At 48.3% G+C, this 17727-nt stretch overlaps 1 protein-coding gene across 12 annotated transcripts in view; it reads left to right on the top strand.

Annotated features, from left to right (window-relative positions):
• FHOD3 (formin homology 2 domain containing 3) overlaps positions 1 to 8861 on the top strand; it is a 488187-nt gene extending 479326 nt beyond the window's left edge. For all 12 annotated transcript variants that reach the window (XM_066352679.1, XM_066352680.1, XM_066352678.1 and 9 more), the window contains one exon: positions 8252 to 8861. In XM_066352679.1, the coding sequence (XP_066208776.1) occupies positions 8252 to 8334 (83 nt within the window). In that variant the 3' untranslated portion in view covers positions 8335 to 8861. The remainder of the gene's footprint in view (positions 1 to 8251) is intronic.
• The last annotated feature ends 8866 nt before the right edge of the window (positions 8862 to 17727 follow it).

Below are 17727 nucleotides of genomic sequence, written 5' to 3'. Positions count from 1 at the left end.
TGTTCCCCAGAGTCTAGCCAAGACTTGCCAGTCGGCTGCTGCGTCTGACCGAGGGAGAACGTTTTCTGAGCTTTTTGGTTTTGTTTTGTTTTTCTACTTGTTTTTCTTTTCATCATATTGGGTCAGGTATTTTGTCTCAGAGCTGTTTGTTCTTTTAGGCCTCGTGGATGTTGGCCTTCCCTAGAAAACCCTGAAGCTACCTGGCCCTTGAGGCATCATTATGGGTATAATTCTGCGGGATGGGCCCTCGTGCCTGGGGTGCAGAGGGGGCCCCTCCCCAGGGCTCTTTTCTCTTGGACCCATCTTGAGAAGAGGGTCTCCACCCAGCTGGCTGCCTGCATGTGGCCACTAGCCCAGAAGGTCATGGGACAGAGCGGGGACTAGGGACTCAGCGCTGCCTTCTCTCTGTTACCAGGGGCGTGCCAAGGTTGAGAGAGGCAGGTGCCCCTCTCTGCTGAGTTCCCTCCAAGGGGGAGTCTGGGCCCCGCCTGTGATAATGACCATAGAACTGTGGGCTCACGGCTATATTTCTCTAAAGATGTGATCACTTTGATGTGACTTGCACGTAATCAACTAATTTCTTAGTGAAGTAGTATTGTAAGGTTGGATACCCTTACAAGAACAGCCTCTCGGTGGGCAGAGCCAGGAGTGCAGTTCCAGGGCCTGCTGGGAACGGAACGCAGAGAACTCAGATTTTATTTCCTCCCCTCACACATGACCCCCCACCCCCTGTACAGTGTGCCTCTTGTGAGGTCCCCGTTTGGTCCTCTCACAGGGCACGACGCATAGTTCACGTTGATTTGCTATAACTAAAACCTCATCTCTGCTATAGAATATTGAGGAATGTAGCCATCCTATCTAAGAAGTAAAATTTCATGGAGAAAGAGAATGATTGAATCTGAGCAGTTATTGAATCTGTTTTGGAAAAAAACATGATTTATGCCTCACAAAATATGAGATTCAACCCTAGATCTAATCAGTACACAACTTAGTTTAGTTGTCTCTACTTTTCCAAAGTGGTATTTGAAAATACGAGGAATTTTCCCACTAACCTCATTTTTAAAAAATTTCTCTGCGTTTTATTTAAATAGTTCTTCCTTACTTACCATGAACCAATTTCATATTTATATAAAATTTATATTTATAGGGCAAGATAACAGTGCCAATAGGCCAGAGGCCTTAAAATTACTGCTCTTGCGATAAGTAAAGTAAGATGTTGGCAAGAAGTAACGTTTCCTCCATCCAACTTCTGTCTTCTCAACAACAGTGTCATTACTGTTTACTCAGCACCCAATTATTCTTTGAACTCACTAAAGCTGGTCTGATCCCTCCACTGAAGACGGCTGAGGGTGCCCACACACGTGTGCAGGGCACAGAACAGGAGAGCAAATAGGACAAGTCCATGCGAGAACCAGGTGCCGGGTTGAGAGTCGGTACCTCTTGAGGGTGGCTGAGGCCTGAGTGAGTTGTGCCTCTGGCTGCAGGAGCGGAGGGGCCAGAACAGGAGGGAGCTGACAGCGGCTCTCTGGTTCTCTGGGACCTACTTTAAGCCTGTAGTGGGTTTTGAGGTGTTTTCCCTCGAAAAGGAGGAAGGGAAGTGAGGAAGGCCTTTGCAGCCTCTGCCCTGCCTGGGGAGGGCCCTGCAGGCAGGAGTATGTGGAGGCAGGAGAGGGGCTCGGAAGGGGGAAAGTGGGGAAGGGAATAGAGGAGGGACCTGCTTAGAGTCTAGGAAGTAGGGAGAAAAATGAGGTCCAAACCAGAGCAGAAGCTATCAAAACTGTACGCAGACCCCGAACCATCAGGGCCCTGGAAGCAGGTCCGAAGCAGGGGTGTACAGACCTGGCTTCCGAGCCCACGGGTGGGAGCAGCCCCATGCCCCCGAGCAGGGCCGGGTGGAGGCCGAGACTCCAGGGTGGCAGGGAGCTGAGGGAGGCGCCTGGCAGTTGGGGAGCCAATGAGGGAAGAGTTTGGAAGTGTCTCATGGAGTGAATGGCCTTCTGGTAGTTTTCTTTTCAGCTCATTTGCCTCCCCCTTACTGGAAACAGCACATTGAAAGGAGGCTGGCTCGGGTGCTCTTCACCATGTCTGTCTGGGTGCCAGGCACCCGTTTGGCCCAGAGAGGAGGGAGAATCAGTAGAAAGAGGAATCTGAGAACCTGTCCTTCCTCCTCCGAGAGCTGTTCTGAGGACAGACCAGGGGTCTCCATCCGGGGGCTCTGGGAGGCCAAGCACCTCACCGAGAGAAGGCTGTGGTGTTCTGTTGCCTTTGCTGCCAAGTCCAATATCAGTTTCAAAGCTCAGGAATTCACAGAGCAGAGAAGGACTGGGTCCTCCATGAATTACTTGTCCTCACTGAACCCCGGTCTTCTTCGATACAGTGAGGGCAGTCGTGCCAACCTCCAGGGGCAGTTGTGAGGTTTAAGTGAGGCACCTGTGGCGGGTTCCCACTGCCCTCTCTCTTTTCCATGCTCTGTGACATTGCTGCCCAAAGCTCCCAAGCCTGGTGGCAATACAAAGCTGCCTGCAGGTGCTTGGGGGCTGTTGTGTATAAGTCGCTAGAAAGTCTGTGCACAGAAACAACACCTCCCCAGTCGGCACTCTGCCACCTCGCCCACCTCATTCCCTGCGCGCCCCTGTCCACGTCACGTGGCCTGCTCTGATTGGCAGCCCAGACCCGTCCTCACCTCTCCTTTTATCTCCAGGAGATGCTGGTGTCATGGGCCCGCACCTGTGCGCCAGAGGCTGCATTGTCAGCGTGGCACTTGTCTAGTCCTGTTGTGACCCCCCGAGGAGAACGGAAGAGCTGGACTGCACTGGGAAGGGGGAAGGCTGTTCTGTCTGGTGCAGCGCTTGAAATGGTGCTGGAAACTCGAGTCTGTGGGCCCAGAGCCGCCTTCTTTCTTACTGTAGACTTCCCCAGGTGATGTCGGTTCTCCCAGAGATCAATGAAGAGAACGTGTTTGATCTATTTCCTCTCAAGCCACGCACCACCCTCTCCCTTCCCTCACCCATAACAAGATTCTTATGAGGCAGCTGGCTTTTGCATTTGAACTGGCTGCTTTCTCTTCAGGGCCTACCTAGGAACCAAAGAGAATCCTGAGGAGCCCCGGATGTGAAGGTAGCCACGGGTGTGGGAGGGCAGTGTGACGGGAGCCGGAACCGTTGTGAGACCGGGGTGATAGAAAACACCTGACACCTTCAGTATTTCCAAGAGACATTTCAGCTTGAGGGACCTAAATTCTGGGTTACACAGAGCTCAGAGACTTCAACCCTGTCACCACAAAGGCCATCGCCTTCCTGAGGGCCCGCCTTTCCCTGTGTCTCAGTCCCACTGGCAGGGATTTAAGTCAGGGACCCCAAACCTAGCTGCCGTTTGATCTCCTGAGAAGGCTGTTTGGAGCATGCGGTCCTCTTCCTGCATGTCAGGGCTGAGTTGAAGAAGTCAAGTGTAAATCAGTGAAGTTTGAAAACCTTGGCTTCTTGTTGTTCAAGTTTCATTTTTTTAACTTTTTCTTTTGAAAAAATAAAAAGATACTAACAAAAAAGTTGCAAAAATAGCACAGAGAATTGCCTTATATACTTGACCCAGCTTTCCCTAATGTTAACACTTTGCACGGTATAGGACAGTTTATCTAAACGAAGACATTAACACTGGCACAGTACTATTAACTGAACTGTTGGCTTGATTCAGATTTCACCAGTTTTTCCACCAACATCCTCTTTCTGTTCTATGATCCTACATTGCCCTGAGTCACCATGTCTCCTCCTGTCTGTAGAGGACATTTCATGACCTTGACACTTTCAAAAGATACTGGTCAGTTATTTTGTAGAATGTATGTCAATTTAGGAAACCTCTGCTTTTAATGGACAGGATTTTATATGCTTAAAAAAAAGCTGGAGGGTGGAAATAAGGAAAATACCTCAGATGGTTAAATAATTGATGTTGATGAAAATCAAAACCCCACTCCAATTCTAACATCAAATCACTAAAAACTCGACACATTAAACCAGTTTCCTACATTCAAGACCAAAGGGCATGATGAGACGTGATATTTTCTCCACTCGGCAGAGAAGTCCCTCGAGGAACAAGGCAAGCATAAGAGGACAGTTGTGAGTGGCGCAGGGCTGGGTGTCCCCAACCACAAGACACATGTGTGTCAGACACCTTGAAGTTCCGATATTAGTCCCTATATTCTAGACACACTGTTCTCAGTATACTTTGTAGAAAATCTTTTTTATTTTTTTCTTATGTTGGTTGATTTTAGAGAGACAGAAGGAAGGGAGAGGGAGGGAGAGAGAAAAGCACTCATTTGTTGTTCCACTTATTTGTGCATTCATGGGTTGCTTCCCATATGTGCCCTGACCGGGGATTGAACCTGCAACCTTTGTGTTTTGGGGCAATGCTCTAACCAACTGAGCTAACCAGCCAGGACCTTGGTAGAAAAACTTTAGAATCTTAGAGATTACCAAAAAGCAATTTATTTCCATTGTTTGATATTACATGCAAAAAACAAACAAAAAATCTGTCAGTGACCCACAGGTGAAGGAGCACGAGTGGAGTTCTGTCACCTGAGTAAAACTCGGTACATTTTGTATCTGTGTGAAAGATGGTGAGTGGGTGCCCGGCCAGGCTTCCGCGGGGCACAGCTGTTTCCAGGGTGGGGTGAGTCAGACGTTCTGTGTCCGGTCCTTCTCTGCCACTTACTGTGTGTGCTTGCACTACGGGCTCGATCTCTGCCTTTTGCTCACTTAGTGGAGAGATGCAGTACCCATCTCACAGGCTTTCTGCAAAGATCAAATGAAATAATCCATGTTCCGGCTAGTAAATTGTGGCCGCCATTGCCAATCTTCTCAGATTTAAGTCATTCTAGCAAAGAGTCACCTGAGAGCACCTGTAGGATTAACATTTGTTTTTAATTCTAGGAAGGGGGCAAATGAGAAAAAGAACGTAGGTTTTGTCTGAGTCCCCAGACACCCCTGCGCTGCATGTTGACACAGAGGCACCCCTGTGTCAGGTCCCACTGCTGTCACTGCTGCGTGAGAGCCGTCGCCAATGCCTGAGGCAGAGTGACCGCTGGTGCCAGCAAGGTGACCCGCAGCGTCTGTGGAAGAGCTGCGAGGCGGACAGGGGTAAACATTTCCACGGTCTGCTCTCTGTTAAGCAGCTGTGAGGAGGGGAGGCAGTGGCATGTGACAGGCTGGGTAGCTGCAGCCAGAGCATTCAAGTGGCAAGCAGGAAAGGGGGATGGAGAGGGCCCAGACCTTATCTTACCAGAGGGAAGCCAGGCCCCCCACCTCCAGTGCTTAAATCCCCTCTGTGTTCCTATTGTGCAAGTCCCACATCCTGCCAGCCCCCGGTTGCGGTCCCCTCATCCTCTTATGTCCCCAGCCCATTTTTGCTTCTGGGGTGAGAGCCAACTCCCTCTCTGGACAGGGTCGGCTGACTTCCCACAGCAGGTCCCTGTCAGCCCCTGTCTGCATGACAGCAATGCTTGGCTCAAGTAACGTTTGCTGAATGAATGAGTGAGCTGACGAGCCGACAGCTGGATGAACGGACACCCAGAGAGCCCTTTCCCTGCATGATTTGAATTGGGGTACGAAACTGATATTAACTGATTGCCTTCCTTTCACACCTTCTTTAAGTGGTAACATGAATTTACTTCGACTATTTAACAAAGGAAGGATTCAAATTTTTAAAGTCTGTGGATGAGGGACTAATATATTTATGTTTATAAAGGGGTTGTTATAGTCATTATTTACTATGTTTATTATGACAGAATTTGTCGGAATTGTCATGAAGGCCTACAGGAAGTACGATTCGATAGATGGGACAGATTTTTCTAGGAAGACTCATTTCTCAAGGACACATCTGGCAAGCAAAGGGAAATATACTGGCTTTTCCCTGCAGCAGAGAACGCATAAGCCCGTGCAGGAGGGGTGTGGGAGGGTCCCAGGGGTCTGGCACATCGACACTGTGAGTACAGCATGATGCTGAAGTCACAGCCCCTGGGTAGCCAGGCAGTGAGGCTGACGAGGCACCAGTGAGCTCTGCTCTGTGCTCTGAGCCTGTCCCAGTTGGGCTGGCCCAGTGCCTATATCCATCCATTATTGCACATGCTGTCAGGTGCCAGGGTTCTGATTCAAGTATTTACTTGAACCAAACACTACAGTTACAGGACTAAAACAAACGTGTGACCAGAAGTATTAAAGCAGCATTCAAATGCCCTCATGGGCAAAATGCCCACCAGGCCGTGGAGTCTTATCTGCATTTGGCCAAGCATGTTTACCTAAGAGGTGCAAAGAGCATGGTTCATAGACACACGTCCATGCTACCTTCTGCAGCTAATGGAATTGAAGCTGTCCTGCTAGTGCAGCCTGGACTTCTTCGGGCAGAGCTTTGCATCTTGGATAAGAGGTCTTAGTAGTCCTTTTCAAGAATGAGAAGTATTTTATCTTGTTTTCTGCCATTAAAATTATCTTTCTTTAACAAATACTTGAAGGAGTGTTTAAAGGACATAAAAGGTTATTACAAACTAGTATTTTTATTGCTGCCCCATAGAACAAATTCCATTACTCAATTAAATGCAGTCTGCCTCCAGCCGAGGCTCTGGAGCCAAATGCTTTGTCTGGATGGGTTAGACACTCAGTCTGGAGCCCGGCTGGGGTGGGGGAGGGGGAGCCCGTGCGGGAGCAGCTGCAGATGGGCAGCCGGGGGGCCCAGAGCTGGGCCTCGGAATGCGGTAGTGTGTGACTCTGGCATGGTGCAGGTGTTTGAGTCTCTGTGAAAACCCGCACTTGATGTCTGCGAGCCTTGCAGAAGTGTGCTGATTCTCTGAGTGAAGTACTGAGCACACAATAGGTTCTCCATAAAATTTGTTCATTGATCAGATTCATGGATTAGGTGTTGGGCCCTGTTCAAAATGTTGATTCCTGAGAGAAAAGCAACCACTTATTAATCAATATTAGCCCCTTTGCATTCTACCACGGGCACAGATGCTTCAGACCCTTTGTCCACAGGTGAAGTGGGCTATTCCCCAGGGGATGATGGGAGATGTGGAGTCTGGGGCATCGCTTGCAGACAGAGGAGGCGGGGCCCTGGACTCTGGGGAGACCCCAGAGGAGGCTTCAGAGAAAGAGGCCATGGTCCCAGAGGGGATTCAGGGAATGGGGTCTGGCAAGGGAGGATGGGAAGACACCAGCAGTGAGCTCTACTTTCTCCACGTTCTGACCAAGGACCTCCCTGATCAGCTCAGGGACGCTGGCTGATTGAAGCTTTAGGATGGAAGGTAGGCTAAACATAACTTATAAATTAAGGGACATGTAATTAGGCTACCTTTCAGTGGAAAGGCCTCATCTTGGAAGAGGCAGCTGTCTCCTCTTTCACCTCATCCAGCCTTTGTTTTGACGTCAAAACTGATCCACGCTGAACAATGGGAAAACCCATAATGCCAAGCTACAGAGAAGCCAGTGCAAGTCAGTGAAACATGAGTGTTCTTCCGGAGACCAGTTATAAGCCTCGGCGAAGGGGATCATTGGTTCTTTTTCAAGTGACAGGAGGGGAGATCATTGGTCTTTCTTGAGCCTTGTGTGCAGCACAGAGAATATCCACCAAATCCTCCCAGTGTAGCAGTTAGCCTCTTGGCAGCCAGTCTGCAAGGAACCCTGGTTCTTCTCTCTGGAGGCTCTTTGATGAGTTGAGACGAAGACCCACGAGGCTCACAGAGACTCATCCTGACTGCTGCTCCTTGCCCTGGGTCCTCAGCATCTCACTCTGTAAGACCATGGACTCTTGGTTATGTCCCCATGAGTGGGGTTACCTTCCCTAATTTGCAGTGCTGGGACTCACATCTTCCTACGCTCTGTAGTTGCTTCTCCACCTCGGATCCATCCCCTATGCTCGTCAAAGGCTGTGCTCTCAGCACGCCACCTGCACTTCTGCAGTGCTCAGAAGTTGTGTAAGGATGGCCTCTTTCCCCTTCTTCCCTTATAAGCCCCGTCGGCATGGCTGTCCAGGTCAGCACCTGTGCCATCCTCAGGTCAGCCTCTTGCAGCCCCAAGATTTCCCCTGCCCTGGCAGATAGATGACCAAGGCACTTCAGCAGGAGCAGAAGGGGACTGAGCCTCTGTGAGCCCTGTGACTCGTCCCCTGGGGGACCTTACGGGTAGGGGGCCATTGGACCAAATTCCATATGCCTGGCTGCTAATACCTCCTTCCCTTCTCCTCCCTTTGCGATCTGCTTATACCACCACAGTGCGAAGGACCCTGAAGAGCGGCCTGACTCCGGAAGAGGCCAGAGCCCTGGGCCTGGTGGGCACCTCGGAGGTGCAGCTGTGACGCCGCGGGCGCCCTGGGAAGTGTGCCCGAGCGGAGCGCGCGCTCCTGCTGGACACCGCCCCTCCAGCGGGCGGCCAGGAGGCTCCGCATTAACATCTGAGGTTTCGGGAAGGGAGTGCCCATTTCTGTGCGTCCCTGCGTGGCTGGCTGGCACGCTGGGCACTGAAGTGGATCTCGGAGCCTCCTTCATGTACTTTCTCCATTGTGTCAGCTGTGTTTCTCTTGTTTCTTCGACACGTGGTTGTAGTAGTTCCCAAGTGTGACGCCTTCTCTGTGCAAGGAACAGCCCTTTTAAGGAGCAGTTCACTTCCGTCACAGTTACAATGGTCGTGTGAGGCAGTTGGATTAGATTCACAGACTGGGTCTCTCCGCAACACCAACATATCCAGATGTAAACTCCAAAATTGTACACAAAAGAAAGCACAGATTGTTTACCAGTTGTGGATTTTAGATGTACTAAATGTTTATATGAATTCATAAATGTACACCATGTTTCAAATACTAAATAAATAGAGTTTAATGTCATAACCAGACATTTTTATTCTCTTGGCTGTCCGACTTTAAACAGCTCCACAGACCTGCCTGCCTCCTTCCAAATCAGCAAGACCTCTCTCCTCAGGCTCATCAGAAGGCCCATCTCAGCATGGCCCCCAGGCCTTGGGGGTTTCCCTTTTGGCTATAGATGAGGAGCCCCAAGGACACGCTCTTTGGAAGCCCTGATTAATTAGGCTCCAGGCAGTCTGCAGGACATGCTAGCAATAACCTTACCCTCATGCTTTGTTTTGCTCCAGCAAGATACGGAGGCGAAAGTTAGAGTAGCGTTTAAAAATCCGAACCACTCTGCAACTCACTCAACTTGCCTCTTTATATAAAAATGCATTTTCTCAAAATAATTTACTAAGTCACCAAAACAAAATGGAAACTTAAGGCTTTGATAACAGAGAATGACGAGTAGAGTCCTGGGCACTCAAGTACAGGCCCTCAGAAGCTAAGGTGTCCAGAGCTGGAGGGGTCGTGCAGGTCTCCTGGCAACAGCAGAGTCACGCGGCGGGGGGTGCTGCCCAGGTGGTAGCTGAGCCCTTCACAGAAGTCACTGGGTCCAGGGTCGCATGGCTCCCTGTGAAGAATCCCTACCTCCAAAAACATGGAAAGGTAAACGAACCACTGCAGCGGGTACTTGGGGGGTTGAAAGATCACTGGGTCCCTGATTCTACCTTTGTCAACACTGTTACTCCATGTTCCTGAATCTGGGCGTACGTGTTTTCTGAAGAGCCAGCGATCATTGGTTCACGCCACAGCACCACAGGCCTCTGTAATGGTGTCCCCGTCTTCTGCATCTCTACTCACGGAGAAACGTCAGGCTCTATTTGTCAGGTAATTCATGAGAATTGTGAGCACCCCAGGAGAGCCTGGGACCTGCCAGAGTTAGGTCGGTATGTTACAGATAGTTGAGTTTTTTTAATCACTTTATTAAAAGGTGTTAGGTGGTGTTTCCTTATGGAGCTAAGTAAGGTGTACTGTTCTGCATATGGTTTAGTGGTGTATGAACACTTATTTGCTTTGGCACTGAATAGACATGGAGTGTCTGTATCACTGGCGATCATGATGTACAAACAAAAGGAAGAGGCATTTTTCCTCACACCATTTAATGAACTGACACATTGATACCCTTACAGGGGCCCTAGGTGCTTTGTTGAATTACTGCTTTAGAATAAAAAGGTCACATTTGGGAGTGGCTGAATAAATCTGATATTAACTTTAAGAATTAAAAAGTTCTCAGGCCCTGGCCGGTTGGCTCAGCGGTAGAGCGTCGGCCTGGCGTGCGGGGGACCCGGGTTCGATTCCCGGCCAGGGCATATAGGAGAAGCGCCCATTTGCTTCTCCACCCCCCCCTTCCTCTCTGTCTCTCTCTTCCCCTCCCGCAGCCAAGGCTCCATTGGAGCAAAGATGGCCCGGGCGCTGGGGATGGCTCCTTGGCCTCTGCCCCAGGCGCTAGAGTGGCTCTGGTCACGGCAGAGCGATGCCCCGGAGGGGCAGAGCATCGCCCCCTGGTGGGCAGAGCATCGCCCCTGGTGGGCGTGCCGGGTGGATCCCGGTCAGGCGCATGTGGGAGTCTGTCTGACTGTCTCTCCCCGTTTCCAGCTTCAGAAGAAAAAATGTTTAAAAAAAAAAAAAGTTCTCAGAGGAGGCCCTGGCAAATTGGCTCAGTGGTAGAGCGTCAGCCCGGCATGTGGAAGTCCCGGGTTCAATTCCCGGCCAGGGCACACTGGAGAAGCGCACATCTGCTTCTCCACCTCTCCCCCCTCTCCTTTCTCTCTCTCTTCCCCTCCTGCAGCCAAGGCTCCATTGGAGCAAAGTTGGCCTGGGTGCTGAGGATGGCTCCATGACCTCGGCCTCAGGTGCTAGAGTGGCTCCAGTTGCAACAGAGCAACACCCCAGATGGGCAGAGCATTGCCCCTGGTGCGCATGTCAGGTGGATCCCAGTTGAGCGCATGTGGGAGTCTGTCTCTCTACCTCCCTGCTTCTCACTTCAGAAAGATAAAAAAAAAAAAAGTTCTCAGAGGAAGCAAGCAAGCTAATTTTTTGGTTACAACTAAGCATAGAGGGTCTCTTGCTATTGGGGACTTGGCTTAGTGGTTTTTAGTGAAACTGAAGGGTTTTTCCTGTTGCTCATTGCCTGTCTCATTGCTGCCACTCACTCTGGCCTCCTTTGTTAGCACTGTTTGATTCAGGAGGCTCAATTTCTCTAAAAGACCTTTGAAACACTTGTGGGATGCTATTGCTAATCTTGCTGGTCATCACCATAGATATTCCTGTGCCTAATTCTTAATTTGGGTCGAAATTACTGCTGGTAAAGAAAGGCAAATGCTTTCCTGTTAAAGATGCCTGGGTTTGAAGGTTTTTTTTGTTTTGTTTTTTGGAGGGGGGATCTTAAGGTTTTTTTCTTTCTATTTAAAAAATAACTTGGGGATTTGGTGATGGGGGGGTGGGTGCACAGGGACATGGAGAGTTAAGACCCTGTTTTGTTTTCTTCCAAGTCCATCATTGAACACAGTGGGCTACAAGAGACCTGATTTCCAAGCTCCTAACCTGTAAGTGGCTGCCTCACTGTCCTCAGTCCCCAAATCCACCTTCTCTGGGCTCATGGTCCTGGGATGGTGTTTCAGTAGATGCCGCTGTAGTTTGTGGTCACCCAGAGATGGCAGGTCCCAATTGCAGGAACCTCTAAAGAGTAACTTTATAATAAAGGGTCTTCTCAGCTGTGAATAAATGCAGGGTTTAGACATGGGAAGAGTATTCTGGATTATCTAGGTGGGCCCTAAATCCAGTCATAGGCGTCCTTATGAGGAAAAAGGCAGAGGGCGATCTGATAAACAAGAAAGAGTTGTGAGGACAGAGGCAGAGGTTTAAGTGATGTGGCCACAAACCAAGGAATGCCAGTGGCCACCAGACACTGGGAAGAGGCGAGGAACAAATTCTCCACTAGAACCTCCAGAGTGTGGCCCCATTGACATTTTTATTTTGGTCCAGTGAAACCATTGAAACTGATGTTGAACTTCTGGCCTCCAGAGCTGTAAGGGAATAAATTTCTGTTGTTTTAAGTCACCACATTTGTGGTGATGTCTTATCACAGCCCTAGTAAAACACCGTATTCCCCCATGTATAAGACACACCTCTTTTTTGAAAAATTTGGGGTCTAAAAACTGGGTGCGTCTTATACAGTGGTTGTAGATTTTTTTTACTTGTATTTCCTGCTTTTTTGTGCTTGTTTTTGCGCTCCTTGTTGAAGACAGTGATTTCTCATCAGACACAGATGAGGACAAGCTAATAATGGATGGGAGTTTTGACAGAGATGAGGAGTTGTATGAACGTTATGATGAATAAAACTTGAGTTCAATAACTTTATGTAATATTTTGTTTTTCAAAATTCAGGCCCCAAAATTAAGGTGCATCTTATACATGGGAGTGTCTTATACATGAGGAAATACAGTAATACACCAATCACAAGTAAGCACTGAGGGCCTGTTGGAGAGGTGACCCTGTGCCGGGGGCTGGGGGTGCAGGGGTTCAGCTGGGAAAAGCGAGGTCATGATCCTTCCCCTTAGGGAGCTTACCTGGGGCCATGAGAGGTGGTTGTCAACTAAAATTAGAATTTAGTTTAATCAACCACTCTGCAGCTATTTATACATTCTGTCAGAGAGGTAAGTAAAAATGAAAGCACCCTGTTGCCCAGGATCAGGGATGGAGTGTCTTTGCAAGTGCAGTGATGGGCCATGGGATTAAAATGCCCCATCGATTCTGTTTAAAAAAAAAAATCAATTTTTTAGAAAAATCTGTTGTTTGCTAGACAATTCAGGGAGGGCAAAATGGACTTTTTGAAAGATTTTAAAAATAGTTAAAGCCCTGGCCGGTTGGCTCAGCGGTAGAGCGTCGGCCTAGCGTGTGGAGGACCCGGGTTCGATTCCCGGCCAGGGCACACAGGAGAAGCGCCCATTTGCTTCTCCACCCCTCCGCCGCGCTTTCCTCTCTGTCTCTCTCGTCCCCTCTCGCAGCCAAGGCTCCATTGGAGCAAAGATGGCCCGGGCGCTGGGGATGGCTCTGTGGCCTCTGCCCCAGGCGCTAGAGTGGCTCTGGTCGCAATATGGCGACGCCCAGGATGGGCAGAGCATCGCCCCCTGGTGGGCAGAGCGTCGCCCCTGGTGGGCGTGCCGGGTGGATCCCGGTCGGGCGCATGCGGGAGTCTGTCTGACTGTTTCTCCCTGTTTCCAGCTTCAGAAAAATGAAGGAAAAAAAAAAAAAATAGTTAAAATATTTATTAAAGGCATCTCTGTGTGGGTACTTGTTATGTATAATTTTATAAAATCCTTATTGCTACTCTGCGTTTTCATCCCACATACGAAGAAACTGGGCATGAGAGGAAAGGAGTGACTTGCCCCAAGGACTGAGGATAGAAAGTGATATGTCCTGGCTACCACAACAGTTTACTTTTTGTTCTTTTAGAATCCTTACGATGGCCTGTGAGTTGGATAGCCAGCTCTGTTTCTGGGCCCAAACGTGCCGAAGAGACAGAACCAGGGGCAGGCCGGGTGGGTGGGGAGCCAGTCAGCCCCACCGGGACCAAGCCGAAGGCCCGGAGGCGGGTTTTCCCAGTCCATTCATCCACTCACCCATCTGTCCATCTACATCCAGCTCAAGTAGGAAAAGCTGAGACGCTCAAAGGCATCTTGTGACTTTCTGATGGATTGATTCCCGCTCTGATGGCTGAAAGGATAAGGTAAGAGGTCATTCGGGTTGCTGATTTATATTCTCTTAATAAGCACTATCTAATTACGGTCTTTACTTTTTTTTAAGAAGATGTATTTGAAGTACAAACTTATGATTGTGTAGTTCAAACCCCGTTTCAGCTGTTGACATCATAGAAATTATTCCTAACCACTAGATCAGCAACAACGATTTGTTTGCAGAATGTTTTGTAATTTAGAAGTAGAGCATTACATGTACAGGAAAATTAACACATGAGAAGGAGAAAGAGCACATTCTAACCCTCACTGAGGAAGGACTGTGACACCACACTGCATCAGGAGCACGTGGGATCAGGGGTGCAGGACCCACAGCACCTCCAGGGCCCCACGCTGCAGGCTCTCTGCTGTGGGCGGTGGGGAGGAGCGGGCTGCATGTGCCGGTCCCCATGGGTCTTGAGAGACTCCAGCACGCTCACCTCAGCTCCCGGAGGAGGGGCTAGACAACCAGTTTCTACTGAACACATTTCTTCTATTCATTTTGATAGAATCTTTAAGTTACCTGATTTTGGTGGAAACAGGAGGAAATGGATTTTGGTCATGCATCCAGGAGATTTCACAGAGGACCTGCATAGCATGTTATAGATATGGCATTCCATCAAGCACAGGGTCAGCAGGGCACTATTAGCACTGCTAATACAGACCCAGCTAAGCAGAGGCCTTGGCTTTTTTGCTCTTTCAGAAAATAAACCAGAATGCTCATTTTCCTTTACAGAGGGACCCAGCCCCGTAATAGCATCTGCCTGTGAATGCTCTTAAACCCGTACTGTTCGCTGGACGGGGGACCCACTGAGGGACAGCAGGTACTCCTGGCCAGAGCAGTGGGCTAGGAAAATGAAGCAGTCACCCTGTCTAAAAAACACTTGAGAGTGTACTCAATGGAATAAGTATATTTTTGTAAACCCCAGCTTTCAAATAAGTAAACTGGCTGCCTAGGGAAGCTTCTGTAGATGCTTTATCCAGTTCCTGAAAAAAAGCAGTCCTTGATGACATGTTGATTTAGACAAGGTTATTCTTACCAGAACTCGGCACCCAGCAGCTGGTGGTAGACTTGGCTACAGAATTAGAGCAATTCAATCAACATCAGAGCCCTGATCATTTAAAAGATGAGGCATAAGATTGGAAGTGGCAAGGGAATAAAGGGAGTTCATTCCCAGCTCAATGCAGCCTCAGCAATGCAGTCTCAATGGAAGGAAGGTTATGATCCACAACCCCTCTCGGCAGTTAGGAAAAAATAACTTGTCTCTTTTCGGACAAAAAGACTGTCCTGAAATTGTAAACTTGTTAATAAATCAATGTTGTTGTTTTTTTCCCCTGTGACAACGTAGGGATAAATTTTATTATATAACTCACCTCAAATCCATGGCCTTCAATGGCCCAGTCTCAGGATTTTGGTTAGACAGACTTTTGAATGTCTTGTGCTTGACTGAAATCTTCCTGTTTTTAATTGATTTTATAATATAGAGGGTGATAGATACATGAATTCACCAGAACTTCCAACTTCCCTTTTGCTGTTCCACTTGTCTATCTGACCCCACCCTTGCTTACTCACTATCACCCCTGAAGCAGAAAAGTTCTAGGAAGCTGGTCAGCTGCCCCGAGGAGAAGCGTTCCAGGAAGCCGAAATCGTAGGACTGCAGAAGGGAGCAAACCAGGATTGCTGACTCAACGCACACCTGCTCAAAGCTCTCCCCGCCTTAATAAATGTTTGCCTCAGAGTCTGTTTCAGTGCACTTCTCCTGGAGCAGTGCCCCAGCAGGTCTTTCTCCTCTAATAAAGCCTGCACACCTGGGGTTCGAGTGCCGTCTCATTCTTACAGAAGGCTATTTCCTATTTTGAATGGGCGAAAACATAAGTTGTGAAGATTGTAATTAAGGCCACACTAGTCCTGTTTTAGAATCAAATATTTAAGAGAAACAACTTTCCTTATTAATAAGCCTCCATTCTAGGACCCCAGTGTCGTCGCAGTAGTGGGTGTGGGCTAGCGCCACCTGTGGGCGCTGTGCCTCAGGACCGCCAGGCGCTACACAGCCCCTCAGCAGCAATCTGAACCTCCGCTTGGATCCCGAGATGACCTCGTTTACAAATAGTGGAAAGGCAAGCTGCTTTTCCATCTTATTAATCTTTTCCTTAATAGTTTGTCCCTTGCAGCTTTTGCTTAAGGGATGAAGTCTCTCTTATTGGATCTGAACTATTCTGATGGCTGTTTGTGTCCCTGTCCTGGTTGGTCTACAAGATATTCTTTGCCAGTCTTTATGCTGTGAGAAAAGAAAAAGGTAACTGAGTATCATTTGAGGGAACATTTCCGAGCTCAGGAGGGCATTCTCAAAGCCAGGCCCACCTGGGCCTTGAGGAGGCAGAGATGTGCTGCTTTAAGATGCAGAAAACCTGTTCTTCCATTTCCCCCAGCTTTCCTCGCTGGAGACCACGTGGAGGCCTAGAGGCTGAGCTGCTTTGGTGCCTACCATGTGGGGCAAAGCCCTGACCCCCCCAGGATGCAGGGACCTTTTCCAAGATGTGCAGGGGCTGCTGACTCACCCTTGGCTTTCCCTGTAAACCAGGAGTTGTAAAATATATAAAGTAGGGAAGGATGCTGTCCTAGAAATAAGGTGTCTTAAATTAGGTAAATGTCTCTGTTGAGTAGAGCATCACCTAAAAAGGCTTGGCAGCAGAATTATTATGAGAACTGTAAATACAAGCCGTGCCTGACCTGAGAGGGCTACCCAGCAGAACTTCGTGATGATGGAAGTGTTCTGTATACAACCTATTCAGTGTGGTAGCCACTAGACCTATGTGACTGTGGAACACTTAAAATGTGACAGGAGGGAGACTAAGGAACAGAATTTTTTCTTATTTAAGTTTCAATGGCTGCCTATGACTAGTTGCCCAGGTCTAAGAGAACCCACTTTGTATAGACTTTGTTGTTGTTTATTCATTTTACATGCAGGTTTCCATGCAAAATTTGTGTATAAAATTGCTTTACACTGCCATTTACTCCATCAAGAACTTCAGTGTCTAAGAAACTGTGTCCACTCCCCGCCTCCACTGTGCTCTGCGCTTTGGGAATCTTGTCCTCCAGGAAGAGTTCTGATTGATGTTGAGTGCTATCAAGCCTGCACTTTTCTCCGGAGGCATCCTGCGTTTATTCTCATTTTGTAATTCCAGCATGGTGTCTTTTGGGTTAAGGGGGGGCAGATGATTTATAGGAGAGCCTGTTGCCATCTTAATCACTTCCCTTTCTAAACGTAAATCTCGCGGTGTTTCCCCCAGTTGGCCTACATTTCGTCCGAAGCCCTTCTCCGGGAGCACTCCTTCCTCCTCCTCCAGGGCCTGCTTCATGGGCACCACGCAGAGTGCCACGACACTGGGTTCACTGCTCTCCTGGCACTAGTTTGTGGTCCTTAATTTCATCTTTGAATTCGTGTTTTTTAGTGAAGTCTGATGAGACGAAGGACCGTACACTTGAGCAGAGGAGATACGTGCGATTGAGTAAGTGACTGAGAGCCCCCAAAAGCCTTCCTTTTCATTTGAACCAGAGTTGACTCGAATGCAAAAGGAAGGTAATGGCATCCCAAGGACCATGAGTGACCACGGAACCCTAACAAAGTCTATCTTATGTTACTTTCCTGTATTTTTGGACAACCCCTTATGCTGAAAATGATGGCGGAGAAAATAAAATCATCTAGGAGCTCAGTATCTTTTTCTTGCTGACCTTTATCAGTAAGTTAAAGGAGGGTTGACAGAATGTATACATATCTTGAACTGAAACAGTAACATCTGAGCTAATTTTAGGCAGTGTTTCTACCATTCTGGTAAGAATACATATGCATACAATATGTATGAAATACAATTATGTACTTTGGGTGATTCTGCATGAGTTAATGTTTATGATTTTAATGTTTTTATATTTGCAGCTAAAACAAATTAGACAATAAAAAGGTGAGAGATAAAATTAATGCTAATACTGAAATTTTACTTATAACAGCATTAAGTAGCAAACCCCACTCTAACAAGCTATTAGAGAAACCATGGAATAAAGGGAAAACATTGTAGTGCCTTTGGTGGTACTGTTTCCTGATTTTTGAACCAGAGG

Source organism: Saccopteryx leptura, chromosome 11, assembly GCF_036850995.1.
Source record: "Saccopteryx leptura isolate mSacLep1 chromosome 11, mSacLep1_pri_phased_curated, whole genome shotgun sequence".
In the NCBI taxonomy this organism is placed as follows: domain Eukaryota; kingdom Metazoa; phylum Chordata; class Mammalia; order Chiroptera; family Emballonuridae; genus Saccopteryx; species Saccopteryx leptura.
This window is presented reverse-complemented; position numbering and strand designations above follow the sequence as displayed.